Below are 18,382 nucleotides of genomic sequence, written 5' to 3'. Positions count from 1 at the left end.
GAGGCAGCGAACATCTTTTTGCCTCTACCCTTTTACATGGGCACATAAAGATCTATCCTATAGCCCTTCAGCTGTCCGGGGACAATGCATTTCCCAGGTGCAGAGGGATTTAGGATGCCTCTGGAACCACAGGTTCGGCTGTGAATGGTTCGACTGGTTAGGATTACACATAGATATAACATAAATAAATAAGCAACTAAAGCGATGGCACAGCTCCTACAGGAGCCGCTTGGCAATGATGTAGCAGCTTCCTGCCACCACGTTTCCCCTCTTTGCCAGCTTTGGAGGGAAGCACAATGGATTTCTGTGCTGGGAAAAGAGCTGGGAAGGGGAAAGACACTGCAGCGGGAGCCCCGGGGTGTGCCCGGGCTGCCCCCTGCCCCGGGCACAGCGCAGCCCCGCACCCCGCCCCGCCGGGCACAGCCGCTGTCGCATCCGGGGCGCATCCCCGCGGTGCTGTGGGGTGTGTGTGTGTGCAGGGGGGTGGGTGGGTGGAGGAAGAAGAGAAGGAAGAAGAGGAGACACCCCCCGGGCAGGGGGCTGCAGGGGCGGATTGCGGGCCGGTGGTGGGAGGGGAAAGCCGCGCCGGAGGTTTTATACGCGGGGCGGCGGCGGCGGAGCGCCGTCTCCTGCCCGGAGCCATGCGGGGCCGGGGGCTGCTCTGCGGCATCGCCCTCTCGCAGCTGCTGCTGCTGCTGCTGCTGCTGCCGCCGCCCCGTGAGTGCGAGGGTCCGGCGGCATGAGCTCCCCGGGGTGGTGGTGGTGGTGGTTTGGGGGGACGACCACCCTCCTGCTTCTTCTACAAGCCGCGTGGAGCTCTCCCCTCCCGCCCTGGCTTTGGGGTGTTTAACCCCTTGGGGTGCGGATGGGGTCGGGTTCCTGAGCAGCCCCTGTTGTGTCCCCGCAGGTGCTGGGGCCGGCGCGGAGCCGCAGTCCGAGGTGGTGGTGCCGCACTGGGCAGCCCTGGGGACCCCCAGCAGCGAGAAGGTAGGTGGCGCCCAGCGCTGTGTGTGCTGTTTGCGCGACCCTCCCGGGGGGCTGCGATTGCTGCTTGCGCTGAGCCCTGTGCCAAGAGCCAGAGAGCCCACCTGCAGCACGGGGGCGAGCCCGGGGGGCTGATCTGGCCTGGGGGGTGCTCCAGTGCCTGGCCCCCATCGTCCCAGCGGCTGGGAAGCGCTGGCCCTCTGCCATGCCTTAAAACCTACATCGGGACCACCTGCGCCCTGTGCCAACAAAAGGGGGGGGGGGGGGGGGGGGGGGAAGGGGGCAGACGATGCGCTCAGTGGCTTGGGGAGCAGCCGGGTAGAGGCATCCGCTTTAGGAGAAGGTGTCACAGCTGTGAGGGTGCTTGACTGAGAAAAGCCACCCAGCACCTCAGGTATGTCTCACTGTGGCTCGGATGCCACACGCGTGGAGACAGATCGCTCCCCTGCTTCCCGTAAAGTGGGGGCTGGAGCGGTGTGGCACCCTGCAGCCATGCTGAGACCCGCCGAGGTGCTGGGCTTCAGCCTCAACCACAAACCGCAGCTCGACTTCCCAGCCTCTGCATTGCCACAATCAAGAAGTTATCAGTTGCCTAATCAAATGAAAGAGGAAAATCCAGATGGTGTTATTTACGTTGTGAACCAGAAAAAGGAAGCTGCAGCGTTATACTATACTAGAGAAAAATCATGGTGTCTCCCCATAAGTGGTGTTATTTTGGGGTTTATGTCTTCTCCTTATGATGAGACTTGATATAGCTTTTAATTGTGCCATGTTAAAAAAAAAAAAAAAAAAGCACTACTATGACTCTCTCCTGATCTTAATTCTCTTTTTAAAATGTTCTTGCAGTGCTGGTTGGAAGTTTTCATTCTCTCTGTTATTGATAGTGACCCAACTACATCTGGACAGCATTTTCCCTTGCACAAATTTGCTGGGTCTCAGGGGTCGTACTTAGTTTGTTTCAGGCAAGTTCCTGTTGGCTCTAAAACCTGTGTTAACAAAGCTTGTGTACAGCTGGGGATATGTCAGCTACACAGCAACTGGCGGGCTCTGAAGCAGTGGGATTATTGAACGAGAAGGGAGTACATTACTAGTAATAATGATGTTTGCACAAACTTTGTGAAGAGTTTATGATGATGGAGACTGTCAGAGCCCCCCAGTTAGGGACAAGGCAACCTCTGTTGCTTACGTATCAGTTAGCAAAACAGCAGACCTGTACTGAGATGTACTGAGCACCTGTGACTCGGTAAGCTGAACTCAGCCCCTTGGAATCAGCGGTTGTATATAGTCAATGTATCAACTTGTTTTGCATCATCTGCGTGGGCCTGGTGCAATGTCCTGGAAAATGAAGGGAAGATGAACAAAACCCAGAATATGAACAGGGAGCTGATGAAAGGAGAAGTTTGTAACTGAGCTTGGAATTGATGAAGTGGCGAGTGAGCGTATCTATGGGCTGATGTCTTTCATCAGAACATCCCATGCAGTCAGCCTTGCTTTATTTTGCTTTCAATTATCTGTTCTGCAAAATCCCCTCCAATGCTGAATTAGGAATTACAGTGGGTTAATAATCTCACAAGTCCTTACGATTTTTTTTTTCTTTCAGCTGAATAGAGAAGTCTGCTTTTATCAAATGGGTTATTTCTCTTCTGGGGAGTTCATTCATTCATTTGCTTTATGAGAAAGTGCTCAGACTCAGAAATCCATGGCTTAGCTAGTGTTTCTGCTTTGAGGGGACTGAAACTGGAGACCTTCAGAGGCCCTTCTATTTGGTCCTCTAGAAAGCATATTCTATACTTTCGGCCTCTTGATTTATTATTATTTTTTCAGTGTCTGTTTTAGTGTATGTGTTTGCTGTTGCACTAAGAAATGAGGGTCCTTTCTGTTAACACCAGTGGGTCTTGGGGAGCTGGCTGTCCTGGGTCCTCATTCGGAGCTGTAGGCACATTGCAAACCAGGGCTGTGTCTGTGTGCTTGAACATGCTAGAAAGCTGCTGTCATGGTTTCCAGTCCCTTGGCAGCCTGGGACTAATACAAAAGCAGCTGTGAAATACTGTCTGAACAAAGGCTAGAGCCTAAAGACGTCTAAGGGACCCTGCTGCATGCCTTTTATTGGCATTTCGTGCAAGTAACGGAGCTACATGAACATCTCTTGAAGAGGCATGATTCCTCTTGTCCTGAAACAGGCTCCTAAAAATGTCTTTCTGCTGTGATGACAAAGGAAGCTTTGGTTAACTCATATATTTGACTTGTAAACCTCTGGGGCAAGTCGGGATGTTGTGTCATGTGGTCCTGAACACAGTGTACAGGAGAAGGGGGTGCAGCACACCCCTCCTACTCAGCTGCACCACCAAGCCCCCCAGCACCAGGACTTGTTGCCTCATCTGAACCCACTATTCCTCCCGATACACCAGGGTCATGAGCTCAGGTGTGGGATCCAACCAGCGTCCCTGGCTGCTTCCCGGCTCTGCGTGGCTGTGCCGTGGGGATGCAACAGCGTGCCTGAAGCTGGGACCCATCCCTTCCCCCAGAAATTCAGGTCTGAAGATAGGAGGAAGGCGAGGAGTGGTTTTAAGGTCATCTGCAATTTCCAGGGGAACAATTTTTGTTGCTGAGTGTGTCCATAATTCTGATGTACAAGTAACAGGCGCTCTCTCTTTTGCACGCAGTATCCATACAGAGCTGAAGTCAAGGTAAAGGCAGAAGGCCAGGAGCTCATCTTGGAACTGGAGAAAAACGGGTAAGTGTGCTTGTGTCTTGCATTGGGTCTCACTGAAAAAATGAATAAGGATTAGAGTGAAGTCAACAGGAAAGCCTCCACTGACTTCAGGGTTTTGATAAAGACAGGATGAGGAAGTCCTTTTCTGGATTTCAAGGTTATTCCAGGTCTGAGTCCCCACTGATGTTAATCAGCCAAGCAGTGCTGACTGCAACAGAGCTTTGTCAGCAAAAAGCAGATGGTGACCTGGCCCTCAGTGTGTAAACTTATTTTTGCATCATAATTCTTATTACATTAACTAGAAAATGTTGCTGATATGAAGTGCACTATTTACTGAATGGCTTGATGCTCTAAGAGTCATACTGACTCTAATGAGGACTTCATTTGCTGTGATCCGAAGAGGTCCTGCTCCGTTTCCTAGGAGAAATGATCTGACAGTTTCAATTCCATTAGTGCCCTTCATGCTAAAGCGGACTGAAAAAATGCTTTTGCATTAACTGAAATGCAACCTCCTCTCAGGCATGATACAGCAATGCTGTGTGGTATCATAGTGTATGATATATATTGAATTCAGCTGAAGCTGCAGGAGATTGAGGTAGGTAGAAGGATTCTGGTCCGGAGGCTGCTGCAGAGGCTTTCTGCCCTGTGAAACATTAGTTTCCAGTGGTGGAACAACAGCTGGAAATCTGGCTGCAATAAGCTAAGCAGTCCACTTGCACTGTTGCTGTTTTATTTTTAAATGGGTCTGAAGATTTATCTATGGAAACACAACCAAATATTTGTCTACTAGAATCAGTAGGGATAATAACCTTGGAATAAAAACCCTGGTTATATTTTTAAATTTATTGTATGGATATCCCAACCACGGAGCTTGGGGGCTCAGCTTTCCTTCCTCAAGAGTGAAATGTCAGAAGATCTTATTAGTTCTGATGTCAGTACATAAACCTAAATGATATTCAGGGTGTTTTGGAGGAAAACCAGACTTTTCTTGGCATTGTCTGCTGTAAAGAGAGAAATCTGATGGCTGACGAAAGGCGAGTGCAGCCTACGAGGTGTTTTCTACTATGGGCCACATACGCTGCTGGAGTTCCAGTGCTGCAAAAACTGGACACGTTTCTCAGGCAGGCATGCACCTGTATAGAACAGCTATAAATTCTGTGTGGTTTGGCATCTGGGAAAATAGAGAAGTGGTAGAAGAGGCCAGGCACAATAAGCACTGCTAACTCAGTCCTGTCTAATGCAGGAAAAACAGCTGTTGCTGGTGAGAGCGGTGAGCGGTGCCGGTCTGAGCTGAACCTGGAAGCAGCATTGCTGCTAATGCTGCTGGGGGGGTCTCCTTCCTGGTGGAAGGACTGTCAGGTCTTGCATATTCTGCAGTCGCTATGCAAAGGTGAATTTATTTCTGGCACAATAGAAGCTGGCAAGAGCAAGGATCCTTGCTGAATTAATCCACTTGTGCTCTGAGCATGGTGATGTAACCTCCAGGTGCCTCGCGGGAGCGGTGCCGTGCTACTTCCAGTGCAGACAAACTCATTGCTGGTGTTAGTAAACAGAATTGTAATAATAGAAGGTTTCTATTGTGTTTATTTCCTGAAATGCATTTTCATTTGTTGAGATGTATATACACAGGCTGAAGTGTGTGTGCACACACTTCCACTGCAGGATGAATTGCCTCACTGGGACTGATGAAATACAGCAAGGGGCTTGAAATTTTTTAGTTTTATTTTCTGTGGAAAATGCAAGTGATTCATAGATAGCAGTGCTTCCCATGGGAGTTTTGCCAGGCCTCAAGTCCTTGTTCGGAAACGGTGATGGTATAATCCCAAAATGCAACTCTGAACTTAATTAGATGAGTGGTTCTGGAGAGCCACCACTTCTCACACACTTGTGAAGGTGCAGAATTAGAGACACTCAAAAGAGAAACGATGAAGCAAACAAAAACACAAAGTCCCTGGGAGCCCTGTGGATGTTGTAATTACCAGCATCCATAGAGCACTTCGAAGTGGAGGCAAATTGCTTCAGCTTGTCAAAGCATGCAGTGAAGCAGTGTCCAGCCTGGCTCCTCAGGCTCCCAGCCTGGTGTTGCTCCACAGCACCCAGGAGCTCACCGCTGCTACCGCTTATCTTATCGGGGAGCCTGAGGTTTGGGTGCTGAGTAGTTGCAGCATCAGTGACTCCTCTGAAGGGTTTGTTGGGCACCCAGACAAGGGAGAGGTGAAATCCTTAAGTGGGAAGTGTCCCTTCAAAGCTGTTTGACACCTGGATGCTTCTGGTTTCATGTTCACATGCCAGTGGGTAGAACAGAACTGCAACTTTAAGGAAGGTACTTGGGGCTTTTTGAATTAAAATAAGCCCTGGAGTTCTGGGTCATTTAACAGATCCAGCTTAGAGGAGACTCTGGAAACCAGCTTTGCTGCTGAGGTTGGTGCTTTGCTCCCCATGTCCCCAGGCTCAGCACAGGTGTGTGAAGGCATCTGCCTAGCTCCTGGTTTATTCTCATATCCACATCCCCGACTCGCACCGCTCAAAGAAAGCATGGAATGATTGGTACAATCCAGGTCTGGTTGGGATATGGTTTACTCGGTGGTTCCCAAAACTAGAAAGTAGGTATACCAAGCTAGTGAAACGGTTGTGATGTTCTCGGTGGATTAGGCAGCCTTGTTAACATGTTCACCGCTCTCCTTATGGAGAGGAAAAACTGATGAGAGTATGAGCTTGCTTTGAAAGAGGTGGGGGTGGTGAAAGAGTCATAATGTGTACGGCTTTGGTAGGGATGCACTAGCTCTGGAAGAAACGTGCCTTTTTCAGTACGTGGAGGAAATGTTCATGCCAAGCCTGTGATTTCATATTCTATATGAGCAGGACATTGTGTTCATCCCCAGAGGTGAAACACAGAAATGATTGCGTATCTTTCCTCAGAGCTGTGTGTAACTCTGTATTTTGTAATAAGGTTGCCACGCATCTGAGTTTGGGCTTCGTATATCTACGAATACAATTATTGCATTAGCAGTCAACGTAATATTGCATTATTTACTGCTCAGGAGTTTGATAAGAAGGCAGAACCCCACTGTAATTCCAAGCAGAGGTCACAACACTGGTTAACGTTTCTGAATAATGACAAAAGTATATCCCCCAAACAACTGGGGCTTGTTTTAAATGACTCAAAACCATGTCCTGCAGCTGCAGGATTGGAAAGCTCAAAGCTGCACAAACAACAAATATATGGAGAGATGCCTATAAAGCAGCTTTAAATTTGGCTGGGGCTTAGGAACGGAAGAATCTGAGTTGCAAACCTTGGATGAAAAGTGACTTTTTTTAAAAGGCATTTGCATTTGTTAATAAAAAGCAGCTTTCAGCCAAGCAGGGAGGGGATGCTGAGATGCTCTGAATGTGTGTGGCAGTGCTGCCTGGTGTGAGCCTGTTCTTTCTGGTGAAGAGGACAGCTCATACTTGCACAGCAAAAACCTGCGTGGAATTTGTCTTCTCACCTGAGTGCAGGAGGAGTATCAAGACTTTCCTCCCTCTTCTTTTCCTCTTTGTATCCGTCATGGGGAGAGGACCCCTCAGCTGCAAGGGGTAGTGGAGGCTTCTCCAGGGGATGTCCCTGCCTGTGGGTGAATCCCATGGGCAGCGTGGGGCACAGCTGCACGTTTTTGCTGTGTGTTTTGGCTGTTGCCTGCCCGCAGCCGCTGTGATGGCGCGGGGCACTTGATGCCAGAGCCCCAAGGAAGATGTGCAACAACCGAGGACACTGCGAAGGAAATCCAAAGCTCACCTGGTCTGACCTCGGGAGCAATCCAGACAGCTATTTATAGGCAGGCGGATCTGATGGGGCGCGGTATCGTTTCCAGTCTCTTCTGACCCCACCTGGGAAGGCGACAAGCACTCCCGCCCGGCTCGCTGCTCTCAGCGGTGCGATAAGAGAGCTGGATGTCACTTGTATTTCATTGTTTCCTGCTTTTGCTCATTTCCAGGGCCTTTTCTATCAACTGAGCGAAGAAGAGGGGAGGTTGCTGCCCGCCTCTGAGCAGGAAGGATATATGAGATTATTCCACCGATGGGCTTCATATCATCGGTGTCTAATGGGCTTCCTGCATGGGGAGGGGGTGAAGGGTTAAGTAAAGGAGGGAAACTGAGTTTATCCTGCTCTGCTGTCTCTTGGAGTTATCAGAAAAACAAGGTTGGGACCTGGAAAGCCATAGTTGCTTCTCAGCCTCCTGATTCCCTTGGGATACTCAGGGACATCTCTGTGCAGGGCAAAGAGGAAGAGACAAGGAAATGGAGCCCTTGACATCTTTTGCACACTGACTCTTATCAACCAGTTTTCCATTTATTTTATTTCCTTTTTCCTCTCCAGGCAAGTTTTATGGGTCCCATTGGTAAGCCAAGGGGCTATGTGACAAATTTGACTTGGGTCCTCTAAGGTGATTTATGCAGTGAATGTTGCAGATGATGTGGATGGCAGAAGGGGATGGAGAGCCTGTCGGCTGTGGTGTTTTCCCAGGCCTTACAAACAGCTAGCTTAGTTCCACCTCAATAGCTGGGAAGCTGCTTTTCCCTTCCAGACTGCTGCTTTTCACACAACAAACATGTTCTCAGATACATCAGCAAAGGCTCTTGAGGAAGGGAGCTGAAGAGCTCCAGGCTTTGTCTGGATGAAACTCACCAAGAAAAAAAAAATAATGTTTGGATTTCCTTAATTTTATGAAGTGCCAGGTTTTGGCTGGAGGATTCCAGAGAGGTGAAATCTCCAATTTCCCACTAGTGGTGGATACAGAAAGCAGGCCTGGCCGCTTGTGTTGTCATGGGTCATGTGCTGGTGGTGGTCAAGATGGGGTCGCATCAGGCTTTGATAATAAATTCTGACTTTAGGGAACATTTAAGTAACTGGGAGGTAAGGGGTCAAATTCCCCTTCTTACCCTACTTGGAGCCTGTTGAGAGGCAATTGAGTGGGACCACAGACTGTAGATGGAAATCTTATGTTTAAACTTTCTTGGGAGAATAATTCCCTCCACCCCCAGATGCTGGCAGCCTGGCTGGACAGATTTATTGTGATTTGAGGAAAGGGACAGGGAAAGAGATGTAAAAGATTGCAGGCTTCACTTTTGTTGGTCCCTTGACTGAAAAATTAGGAGTTCATGTTTCTCACGAGAGCTTCATGGACCGTTTGGCGTTAGTTTTTTGGGAGGAAATAAAAAATGTGTCTGTCTCCTAGCTACTCATGGGTGTTTTAAAATTGGCAGCTGTCCATGTGGACTTAGCCCCTCTGTAAAATGAACCCAAACAAAGTTGCTAATGGGACCAAATTATAAAAAAAATTCCCTCTTGCTCCAATTAGCAAGAGCACCAGCGTGCTGCCGGGGCCCTCTTGGTGCCTGTGGGTGACCTCCCTCCAGCTGGTGGCACTGAGCATGATCACGGTGGTCCCCTGGGGTGGGAGGCTCTGAGCCCCCCTTGGGCTCGTGCTGACAAATGGTGTTTCACAGGCAAGAGAAAGCTGCTCCCGTTTATCAGGAAAAGAGGTGCGAGGTTCCCCAGAGTGGCTGGGAAATGTGCACTCCCTTGAGTGAACATGGTTGTGTGAGAAAGGCCCCAGTTTTCCTTCTGTTTTTGGGAGTGTTTGGGTGTGCATGGGGGGAGCCCCCCAGCCCCCTGCTGCTTCTCTGCCCCTCTGCAGCAGCCGGGTGAGCTGGAGGCTGTGCTTTGCACCATCTCCAAGTGCTGCAGGGGCAGCTGCCGGCTGAGAAAGCTGTGTTTGGCCCCACACCCTCATCCTGCCTCTCCTGCCGAATGCCATCGGCTGGCGTGCGCAGTAGGTGACCTCCCTGGCGCGGCGTCTCTGTGCGGCGAGCAGAGGGATGCCCCGCGAACGGCACGGCGGCGTGTGGAGCGGGGTTTGTTTCAGACAACGATATCATTGACAGGCTGGAGCGGGACCAAGATCACTCCGCGTCGGTCATCAGCAGAAACAGCCTCAAGCCATCTGTACATTATGGCACCGAGCCACTCTTTGTTAGGCTTCCTCGCTTCTATTTAACCTGGCTCCCAAGGCTTGCTGGGGAACAAACCCTGCCAAGAGCAGGCTATTCCACCCTCAGCTGGATGCCGAGCCAGATCTCGGGGAGCAACTGATGTTGCCGAAAGCTGGTCGCTGTTGGAAAGGTGTGAGGGCTTCTCTAGAACATCCTGAGTCTCTTGTGGAGCACGCCCTGGCCTCAGACAGCCCCACGTGGCTGCAGCTGTGATCGAGGTTTAGCAAAGGGGAGTGCTTCCATCCAAAACCAGCTTTTCCTCTGACTTCATCAATTCTTCATGCTGATAACTACTCTAATGAGGGACTCCATGCTGCCTTTTAGGAAGATGATGTGTGCTAGCAATCTGCCAGCTGCCTGACTCGATCTCAGAAGCCTTTAAATGATGTTATTTTTTATCCAAGTTTTTGCAGCTTCATCTTGAGCTGCTGGAGAGTTAGTCACCGAGACATAGAATGTAACAGAGAAGAAAGGATCAAATTAGGCTGTTTTTCCCAGGCTTTCCTTCTCCAGCAAGGAGGTAAGCTCTGTGCTCTTCTGGAAACGATGAAGCATGTCCATCAGTGCTTTGCAGGACTGACTCCCCTGGAATCAGCTCCTTGGCCTGGCAGTGATGCTGTCCTGAAATGATGGCAGATAAGGTTTTGGGGTATGTGTGTCTCATTAATCTCTCCTGTTTGTCCAATAACAGGTACATGTGGAGAATGAGGGACAGGGCTGGCTGGTAACTTTGGTGCATCCTGAGATGGAAAGAAGCTTTCTTTCCTATTTAGTTACAGTTTGGTGGAAAGCTCGATGCTAGCTGAGGAAGTGAGTTGGGCTGGGAACGAATGTTCACAGGCCCAAAGTGAGATAGCACCCCAGGGGTGTTGCAAGATGTCCTGTTGTTTTTCCTCTTTCCTCACTGCCCTCCCCACCGCGCACTGTGCAATGCACTGTGACTGCCCTCAGCAGTGCTGCAAGAGCCCCAGGGCTCCCCTTGTTAAGGCAGGGAAGGGTCTTCAAAACAGAACTCTTCTGAGATCAGAATAAGAAGCTGGATTTTTCATAGGGAGCTTGCGATGTAGGATAGGAGTCAGCTGGTGGAGAGAGGCTTGGAAATTGTTATATGGCACTGCTTGGCCGGGTGATGCATGCTTGCAGCTCAGCAGCTGCTTAAGCATCCCTAAAAAGTCAAGCAGACCTCTCAGCTCCTTAATCCACTGTAGAAGGGGCTAGAGCCTGGGTCTGCAGGCAGGAAGAGATGTCCATGCACTGTGTGTTGTGTGGCATCATCCTGTGCCCTGAAACCTGGTGTGCTGGGCTGTGGTGCTCAGCGTGGCCTGGCTCGGCACTGGGGTGGGCAGGAGTCAAAGCACGGAGGAGTTTCATGGTGAATGCTGGAAGAGAGATAAAACAGCTATTCATAGTGAATGCTTTCCAAGAATAAAGGAGCAAGAAGAAAACATAAGCGTGCTTGTTTGGGAGTGAAACAAACAGGCTGTGCAAGCCTCAGCTACTGGAAATCCACAGGCCGGTGTCTGATTCTGGCTTTAGTGGCGCTGGGCAGATGTACACTGGTTTGCTGTCTGCTCTCGAGATGAGTCTTACACAGAGCAGATACCTGCCAGAGCACATTGCTCAAGGCAATTTCCTGTGAGTTAATGCAATCTGTTGATTAAACATTTGTTTCTCGCAGCCTCATGCTGAGCAAGCTACTGCAGTCAGGGAGATGAACAGAATTATTTTCTGTGGGATGGTGCTTCTGTGCTTATCTTAAGTTTACAGATTGGAGATAGCTGAACACAGCAATCTCGCCTTCTGATCGCTGACAGGATCTAGAGATGAGAATTAACACATCAGAAAGAAACAAAATGAGCTTTCCTGAACTACAGTGAACTTTGAAAGTAGAGATAAAGGGTGTTGTATTGCCGACATCAAATGCTATGAAATACAACACAGGCGCACAGTTTTGTCTGACACAAAGCCATCGGTACTTTGTTGAGTGTCTGAGCCTTTAGATGCTGGATGGGGGAACACCTTGCAAATACTTTGATAAAAGGTTGTGTTTCCTGTTCTTCTGGCCTAATTTAATTAGATGTCACAAGCACCCAATCCCTTGTTTAAACAGAGAAGCTTTCAAGGTAGATTAGACCTGCCTGCCACGTAGCAAAAACCAAGACAGATGGAAAAATATCTGGTTTTGCTTTCAATACAGCTTTCTTCATCCAGCCCAAAGAACTGAAGCAAAGAAAAGAAGAAAACCTTTTCTTTCTTGCTTTCTTGAAGGTCATAGTTCAAAAATCTGGTGCGTGAAATGCATTGAACAGGGATGCGGGAGGACTGAACTGCAGCTGTAGTGTCGCAGGCATCGCTCTGCCCAGGATGCACACGGCATCCTCGTGGCACTTCGGTGGCCTGACTGCACCGCGGGGTTGCTGCAGAAGGGTGTTTCCTAGATGGGGCATGTTCTGTGAGCCTTCTGCAAATTTTCAGAAGTGAAACTGCTGCTTAAAAGAACTGTTTTAAACCTACATTTTATGGCTGCTGAGTTGGACACAGGATATGACCTTCTTGGTTTGGCCCACATTTTGACTTGCTGTACTTTTTTACATCACTGTTTAGCGAATACAGATGTTTAAAAAGAAGGGGAAGGCTGTTTCCTCTGGAACAAAATCAAAACGCTTACTATTTAGTGCATAGGAGCTCCTTTTATAGACTTTTGGTCTGATCCTGGGCTGAAGACAGGGAGAATATTGTCTATTTAAGTGAGACATGACACTTAAGCATATGACATGAACAAATGCAAACTGAGGAATCAGCATTTTCCTAGGACAAAGATGTGAATCGGTTTCTGGGCAGAAGTTGCAGTGCAGATGCAGATTGGTTTATAATTGTACTCAGATTTGGGCATTGGAGAGAGTCTGGGTCTGAGCTGAGAACTCGCACCAGTGCCCAGATGTGTCCTGAACTGGCCTGTGGTGTGCTTGCTACGCTGGGCTTGCTGCTTTGAATCTCATCCCAGTATATCTGGGGCATAACTTGGCAGTGGTAAAGGAAACCGCACACAAACTTGTACCCATTAAAGGGACAATGACGATGTTGGGTTTCTGTTTTGTTTTGTTTTTTTAAAGTCCTCACATAAAAATTGAGTTGTTCACTTGCAGCTGTTGGAACTGGATCTTGGCGCCTAATTGAAGTCAGGGACAGGCTCTCCTTTATTATTTCAATTTTACAGTGCTTGAAATTAAATTAAAAGTGCTTGGAAGAGCACTTGGGAAGATGGCTGGCTGCACCCTTTCAGAAGTGCATGTGCTCCATGAGAAGCACTCGCCTCCTGCCAGGGCAGCAGATAGATGGCTGTGGGAAGGTCAGCTATCCTTCCACCTTCTGACCCCCTGCCGTTACAGCGTGCTCTGCGCCGGGAGCACCCACAGCCTGCGGTGCCCGTCCTGCCGCAACACGGTGCAGCGACATGGCACAGCCGGTGTCCCACGTACCTGCCTCCCACCTGCTCTCTCAGTGTGTTGCAGTCGGGTTTGCACTACAGGCAGCAAATAGCGACTGCCCCAGGTCCACAGTGGTGGTTCACAGCAGCAGGGATGTTTATAGTGACTTCAGAAAGAGCTGAAAATCTAGATGATTTTCTAGCACACCTAAGAAGCAGAAAACCAGGTTTAAAGAAAATATTTCTTTTTTCTTTTTTTTCCCCACCCTTTCTGCCATGTCTACAGAAACCTGTTTGCGCCAAGCTACACTGAGACTCATTACAGCCAGACTGGACAAACCCAGAGCATCTCTCTGACCCACACGGTGAGTGCAGACTGCTTTCCCTCCTGCAGCATGCAGGGGAGACCAGGCAGGGGGTCCAGAGAAGCGAGTGAGTTTCTTTCTCCAGAGCCTTTCTTTGAGGTCAGTCCAGCTTTCTGACCTGGGATGTTCCAGTGAGGAGGTGTCTCCAACCCCCCAAAATGGTAAAAACATCTTACTGTTTCACCTGAGCTCCATTATGAAAGCCAAGGTCAGCTGCCAGCATTGATTCCCTCTCTCGGGTGCTGGGGAATTGTTTATTCCTCCTGCTGCTCATCCTCTTACTTTTTGTTTGCCACTGGGTTCTCCATGCTGGGGACGTTCCCAGCTTTCGGGAGAACCAGCCCGTGTAAGCTGGCTCCTGTTCAGTAAAAATCCCATAAATTACCGATCTCACGCAGTCCTTGGCTGACTCTCCGCTGCACCAGCACAAAGATGTGCATTGGTTGCAATGCAAAAATAAAAGATAAAAATCCCATGAGATCATCTTTACTAATGCTGCCCCGGGGTGAGGGGAAGCGATGTGATGAATACGTTGGCGTTTCTGCCCCAAAGCCTCCTTGTCCCTGCCAGAGGCTGCCTTTGTCTTGCCAGGAGCCCCCAGAACAGGGACTTGCCCACTGCCCATGGTGTCACCCTCTCTGGGGCTGAAGGCACGTCCTTTGGGGCCCGACCCAGGGCCAGCTGCCATCGGTGGGCAGCTTCTGTTACAGGCAGAAAGCTTTGCATCGGCCCTAATGCTGCAGCCATCCGAGTTGCTTCCTTGGGGATTCCAAGCTCTCAATCTTTACTGGCAACAAGGAGCCGTTTGATGCGCTTGCAGGGACCACACGTGGCAGCTCAAAGGCTAAATTTCGATGCAGACTTAAGAGATTCAGTTACAATCATCAACTACCAAATGCAGTGGAAAGAGAACAATTACTGGAGTATCAGCAGTACTCACAAGGGACTCAGTAATGCCTAAATATAGCGCGTGGCCATCCTGAAACGGCATTGCCAACCCTGCTCCCTTCTGCCTTCCAGGACCACTGCTTTTACCACGGGGTGGTGAGGGGCTGGGAGCGCTCCAGTGTCATGCTCAGCACGTGCCGAGGGCTGCGGTAAGTGCCTGGTGGTGCTGGGGCTGCAGGATGCTCTGCTCAGCTCCGCAGTGTGCTGCCACGCCGGCCCTGCTCCCCAGCAGCCTGGTTGCTGTATTTTTTCTGCTCAGACAGACCTGATTTTAAATGCCAGCTGGCTGAGAGAGCTGGGTGTAAAAGGGAGCGTGGCAGGGGAAATGCAGACATTTGGGTGTCATTAGTAACCGTGGCCTCCTAGCCAGCCCCTAGCCCCCTTCCCCCTTTGTGCTGGCAATGTGGACTTGTGCAATAAGGGAATTTAATTCAGGAGTCCGCTGGAGCAAAAGGCTCTCGTGTCAGTGACGCAGGGCTGCATCTGTTACAGAGACGGGGACACTGGCCACAGCCCAGCCCAATACTCTAATGCAGGACCCAGCTCCTTCTCCCAGTCACTCGCAACTGGCAAGTTTCTGTGTGCATTTTGGGGCAAAGTCTTCAAGCCTGAACTTCCTCCTGGGTTGTCAGCCCCACTTTCTGCTTTCTGGGTGGTGCGGCGCTTGTGTGTGTTCTGCGTTTCAAACCTTCGCTTTGGTAGTAATGGAGCCTTTGGCAGGAAAAGACGGTCTGTATCCTCAGCAGGAGTAAATGAAGTGGATCGTGGTGACCCAAGTTGCTGCATTCATTTACACCAGCTCAGAGTTTGTGGTCCAAAACGCCACATGGCCTTTATTGATGTTAGTGGTCATCTGCTCCAGAGCACTGATTGGAAGCTGTGCTGATGGGACCAGCTCCAGCCAGGAAACAGCCCATGCCAAAGCAAACCTGAGACATCTTAAGTGAATATAGCACCGGCCAAAGAGCCTAGTGAGATAAACAAGACAGTGCAGCCACCTGTGGCTTGCAGGAAATAATCCAAAAGCAAAAGTAGTTAAAGGTGGTGTGCCTTGCTCTGCCAGCCTGCGTTTCCCTAGGCTCTGCCTTCCAGCTTCAGAGGAGACCGAGGTGTCTTGGTGTGCACATGCAGTAGGGTTCCTGCACCCCTGAGCTGTCAGCATGTGCTGGCAAGTCCTCGATATAATTTTCTTACTGCATGGGAGCTGAGCACGTGTGGGTGTTTTCACTCTGAGCCTTCACAGGGAGATGTGCTGCCTATCGAGCCACACATCTTCCAGTGGGCATCAAACACAGATTTCCAGCTCTCCTGGCTGTAACATGTTCATTGGGAAAACCAGAACCTGGCTGTAACACATGCATTGAGAAAACCAGAACCATACGGCTATGTGCAAGTTTTAAAGAGCACTCCGTTTTGTATTTTTCTCTTGAGAAACAAAGTCTTCGCGTTTTCTAGGTCAGTTCAGTTGAATAAATTTGTCTTTAACAGGTTGAAAAGCTTCCACTGCCCCTAAAGAGAAAGCTGTACTTTAACAGACTTCTCAGGTTAGCACTGTTGCAGCACATGCTCCAATAGCCCCTTAATTGAATGTCTGAGGCCCTCTGAATAGATTTTAATATATGCAAGCTCAGGGATTCCCCCCTCTGAACTCAAAATACTCCCATCCTTTTTAATAATGAACTAAATGGCCTGGTAAGGATAAGTGCCTTGCCAGGGTCAGGCGGGAACTCAGCAGCAGCAGGAGGATTTGTCTCTGGTAGCTGTGATAGTAATTAACTTTCCTTCTTATTATTTCCCATTTCAACAGAGGACTTATTGTACTGAGCAGCAATTCCAGCTATATCTTAGAGCCGGCTCCCGACAGCCCAAACCAGCACTTGATTTACAGGTTGGATGATCTGAGGTTGCAGAGAGGAGCCTGTGCCTACCGGGGCACTGGGGATGCAGCTGGAGACTGGCTCAGGGACTTCACAGCTGGGATGAAACCACCCCGCCAGAGGGTGAGCAGGGCTCAAATGGGGTCCATGCATGATGCTCCAAATTTCCCACCTGTTCCAACCCTGAAGAGCCTGCTGTTCTCCAGGAGCATAGCTCAGAAAGTTAAATGAAGGACAATATTTAAGAGGTTTTGTAGCAAGCTGGTTGCCAAATAGTGGCTCCAGCAGGGAAATAAATGAGTGTTGGGAACCACTGTGCAGCACGAGGAATCTGGGCTGTAGCTGCTCCTGCACAGGTCTGTGCACCTGATACGTGAACGAGTGGGTGGGCTGAGGACAGGCGCGTGGGCACTTGCTGTAGCTGAGTTAGTCACATCTGGAGGTCCCTGTGTGTGATGGGGTGGGGTGAATGGCCAGTGGAAAACGAACTGGGTGAGCTGTACATATATTTTGCAAGGACTTTCTTGGGGGATCTTGGGAAAGTAAATCTGTGTTGCTGCCGCTACAGGTGAAACGGGAGGCTCTGCAGGCTACAAAGTACGTGGAGCTTCTGCTCGTGGCAGATTATGCAGAGGTAAGAAACGAGCTTATGTTTATACCAGCTGAGCCCTGGGCCCAGGGCGAGGTTCCCACCTGCAGCGTCTCCTGGGGGCAGCTGGAACTCAGCAGGTTTCCTCTTGCCATCCCAATGGTCTTACCCCCACCAGGGAGAGCTGTGTCTTGGTCATTTTTGTCCTAGCAGCCGTGACCCCCCTGCCACCGCTGTCAGCCACCGTTGGCCAGGGGAGAGATGCAGGTTGTGATCTGGATGAAGGACTAGGGTGGGAGGTCAGCTCTGGCCTCCCAGGCACCAGTGGTCGGCCCTATCTCTTGGTGGGAGAGACTGCCTTCAGCCTAGGGTGACTCGTGGGTCTCCAGGAACGACGTCCATCTGACTCTGCAGTACACTTAATCTCTAGAGAAGATAACTGTGATAGCTTCTGCTCTGAGCTGGTAGCACATACATAAATACACATTTTTAAGGCTCCAGATCATAGGAATAGGGTTGGAAGTGAAGTCAGCAATCCCTCCCCCATCCCCAGCCTGGACAGCATGCCAGACGTACTTACTGACAGTGGAAACCGCGCAGTGTTTTGCTGATCATTTAATCTCCAGCACAGACAGGAGCCAGGCTGGTCCTATTCATAATTTACAACATTCTGAACAAATCTAAAGAGGCAGAACCTATTTTGGTGTCTCTGTTAGGCAGCAGGATACCAGGGAAGCGATGAGAAAACACATTATACCCAGGAACTGCCATATGTTGTTCGCCGTTTGATTAGACAAGCTGGGGTAGATGCCCTCACAGTGTCGTTAATTGCCCTTACTGTCTTCCTCGCTAGAAGAAATGTCCCAGGTTTTGTCATCTGTTAAACAAAAATCGAAATGCTTTGCAACTCCAATTCCTTGAATCAAATGGTTTGCGAAAATTAACTCATTAATTGCCAGGTGGTTTCAAGTAGGCAAATTTGTTGGGTGAGTGAGATGGGATGAGCACTACAGTAGCCTTGACCTCAGACATGAAGTCATGTTACCATTTATTTTACCTGGCACATTTGTTAGTTCTTTGTCAGCCTCTGGCTCTGGGGGAGTCTGGTAGGTTTGGGTTGCTCCACTGTGTTACTAATACCACTTGAGTAACACTGCTATAGTGGGATGCCAGGGAAGAATTCTGAATATACAGGTATGGGTCAGCTTATACTCAGATGTACGGTGAAGGAAGGCTTTCGGGCTTCCTAGTGTTTTCACTTCATAGTTACCCTCTTATTCCCAGAGTAGTGTGACTTGTTTTAACTCATTTCAGCTCTTCCTAGCTGCCTCTGTGCTGCCTGACATGTTCGTTTTGTTCAGTTTCAGAAGAATCACTTCAGCATCGAAGCAACAAGACTTAAATTAGTGGAGGCTGCTAATTACGTAGATAAGGTGAGATCAGGTG

At 49.5% G+C, this 18,382-nt stretch overlaps 1 protein-coding gene across 1 annotated transcript in view; it reads left to right on the top strand.

The window, feature by feature from the left end:
• The first annotated feature begins 581 nt into the window (after nucleotides 1–581).
• The window catches only part of ADAM19 (ADAM metallopeptidase domain 19), a 36,287-nt gene continuing 18,486 nt past the window's right edge, over nucleotides 582–18,382 (top strand). Inside the window, exons 1-8 of the mRNA XM_040603886.1 lie at nucleotides 582–717; nucleotides 908–987; nucleotides 3,648–3,718; nucleotides 13,444–13,522; nucleotides 14,543–14,619; nucleotides 16,278–16,470; nucleotides 16,916–16,981; nucleotides 18,298–18,369. Of these exons, the coding sequence (XP_040459820.1) occupies nucleotides 642–717; nucleotides 908–987; nucleotides 3,648–3,718; nucleotides 13,444–13,522; nucleotides 14,543–14,619; nucleotides 16,278–16,470; nucleotides 16,916–16,981; nucleotides 18,298–18,369 (714 nt within the window). The 5' untranslated portion in view covers nucleotides 582–641. The remainder of the gene's footprint in view (nucleotides 718–907; nucleotides 988–3,647; nucleotides 3,719–13,443; nucleotides 13,523–14,542; nucleotides 14,620–16,277; nucleotides 16,471–16,915; nucleotides 16,982–18,297; nucleotides 18,370–18,382) is intronic.

Source organism: Falco naumanni, chromosome 8 (genome assembly GCF_017639655.2).
Source record: "Falco naumanni isolate bFalNau1 chromosome 8, bFalNau1.pat, whole genome shotgun sequence".
In the NCBI taxonomy this organism is placed as follows: domain Eukaryota; kingdom Metazoa; phylum Chordata; class Aves; order Falconiformes; family Falconidae; genus Falco; species Falco naumanni.
Note: the sequence above shows the minus strand (reverse complement) of the source record. Positions and strands in the feature narration are given on the sequence as shown.